This window comes from Penaeus monodon, chromosome 23, assembly GCF_015228065.2.
Source record: "Penaeus monodon isolate SGIC_2016 chromosome 23, NSTDA_Pmon_1, whole genome shotgun sequence".
In the NCBI taxonomy this organism is placed as follows: Eukaryota; Metazoa; Arthropoda; class Malacostraca; order Decapoda; family Penaeidae; genus Penaeus; species Penaeus monodon.
The window spans coordinates 15,443,510-15,445,597 of NC_051408.1; the positions used below are offsets into that span (position 1 = coordinate 15,443,510).

Consider the following 2,088-nt stretch of genomic DNA (forward strand, 5'->3'; position numbering starts at 1 on the left):
ATGAATTCGTAGTCGGTGTTTGTGCCTCAGGTTTTGTTTTGGTGAAGAAAATGGTCTGTGGTTTCTGTGTTGCCATTCTACAGACGATTTGTTTTGTCTGGTGCGATATATTGTTTGTGTCTTAAGTATTGCTTTGTTTTATAGTGTATTCCATAGTTGATTTATTCGTTGATTGTTTTATTTTCAGTATTTTATATTTTTTTCAAATATAGGTTTAGCATGATTTTATATCCCAAATACTATTTTTGGAAATTATATGTAGTGGTTTTGAGTATTTCAGCCAAAGGATTTTATGATTTCATTGTGCAGTATTTTTCTTTTTGAAAGGCAATAGAACGATGACACTGTTGTAAGAGCAGGATTTGGAAACAGAATAAGTCTTCTCAGAGTAGTGTTTTTTACGATACATTTTGCTCCAAGGCCGCCCCTGTGTACAGCAAGGAAGGCGAAACGAGAGAAAAACTATTATCCATTTATTTACAAATAGCTTTGATTGTCCATACTGTAGATCTGCAAATTCAGACCTTTGACTGTTTGTACAATATCAAAAGATCAATCAGAGTCTACGAGAGATGGTTTTAAATATGTGGATAATAGACAGTAGCATGTAGAATAAGACCCATGATCAGTATTCGTAGCAGAAGAGTTAGTGAGATTTAGATAAAAGAATTAGAACTCGTAAGATCCTTTTTAAAAAATCTGCTACAGATGTGACTGACTGGGTGAATAGATTTTATTGTATTCTTCTCTTTGGGCTTCAGAGTAATAGCTGATTCAAACAATGTCTTGAATCAGCATGGAAAAAATGAGTTCCATTTTAGAAAATCCAGTCCTCTTACGATCCAGATTTCCCCATCCGTCAAACCTTTATCCTTACTCCTCATAAAAAAAAGGATAAAAAAATCCCAATTCCTGATAGGCCTATCTTTAAGTGAGCTCCTAAACTCACTTTGCTTACATTCTATTTCCTCTCCCAACAGCATCACATCCGCATATCTGGGAACGAACAGGTACTGTGTATACACTAACCCACTGCAAGTGCTGTGGCCTGAGTCGCAACCTTATACATAGACCTTGACTGTTGCCTCATCACTGCGCCTCAAGCGAGATTATTAGTGATTTGAGGGACTGGAATTAGCCAGGTCATTTTTTTGAAAGCCTTGTTATGGGCATTGTTTTCAGTAGTTAATTCGCGTGCAAATTCTAGTCAGTGACATTCATTCAATCATTGCTATCTATATATTCCTCGTAATAGCTGCTATGTGTCAAGGTTACACCTGGTTTATAGAGTTATTAACTTGAAGCCCATTAAGTTTTAGTTTTCAAGTTATTACTATTTTTTCCGCAAACAAGTCCACAACTCCTCTCGCTGCGGCGCCCTGAAGATGGCAACAGACGATTAAACATCTTAAACTCTTTTCAGCAAGATTTAAATCAACAGGCCAGCAGCCAAGACGATTTTTTCACTTTAAATAATATGGAGCGAGTTTAAATAAAACGTCTTTTCCCCCCCAAAAAAAATACAAAACAAAATAAGAAGAAGTTTGTACCGTGCGTTAAATAAACGAACGACTTTATTATTTTACATAAACTGAAAATCATATTTCTTAATGACATTCTCTTCTCTTTAAATCATCATATTTTTTTTCTTCTCATCAAAATACCAACATTCGTAAATCATCAAATAGTGTCTCTTAGTTTTAATATATGTACGTCCAACTATTTTCATTAATATAACTTGATATAACACTGTAGAAGAGATAGCGTGAGAACTATTTTGATCAATAACTTTTTTATATTTTTTGTACTTTACTTTTGCCTTTTGTAGCTCTGTAGTCTACGCACAAGCAAATTATTTTTATTTTCATAATTTTGTAAATCTTATAAGCATGCTCGACGATACTGATCGAACCTGACAATAGATACGGCTATTTTTACGAGAAAAAACGCTTGCATGAGGAACCGATGTTCAGTGTGGGATATGACGCATTTATGCTGACGTCTTTTGATGTATAACGTTTTGTTTTTGCTTTTATATACAAACCCAATTTTTGAATAAAAGATTACACTAATGCACTTACTATTTCA

General features: G+C 34.2%; 1 protein-coding gene across 1 annotated transcript in view; it reads left to right on the plus strand.

The window, feature by feature from the left end:
- LOC119588147 (twitchin-like) overlaps window positions 1-2,088 on the plus strand; it is a gene marked incomplete in the record, with an annotated part of 124,648 nt that overhangs the window by 67,412 nt on the left and 55,148 nt on the right. The window contains 1 exon segment of the mRNA XM_037936853.1: window positions 981-1,010. Within this exon segment, the coding sequence (XP_037792781.1) occupies window positions 981-1,010 (30 nt within the window).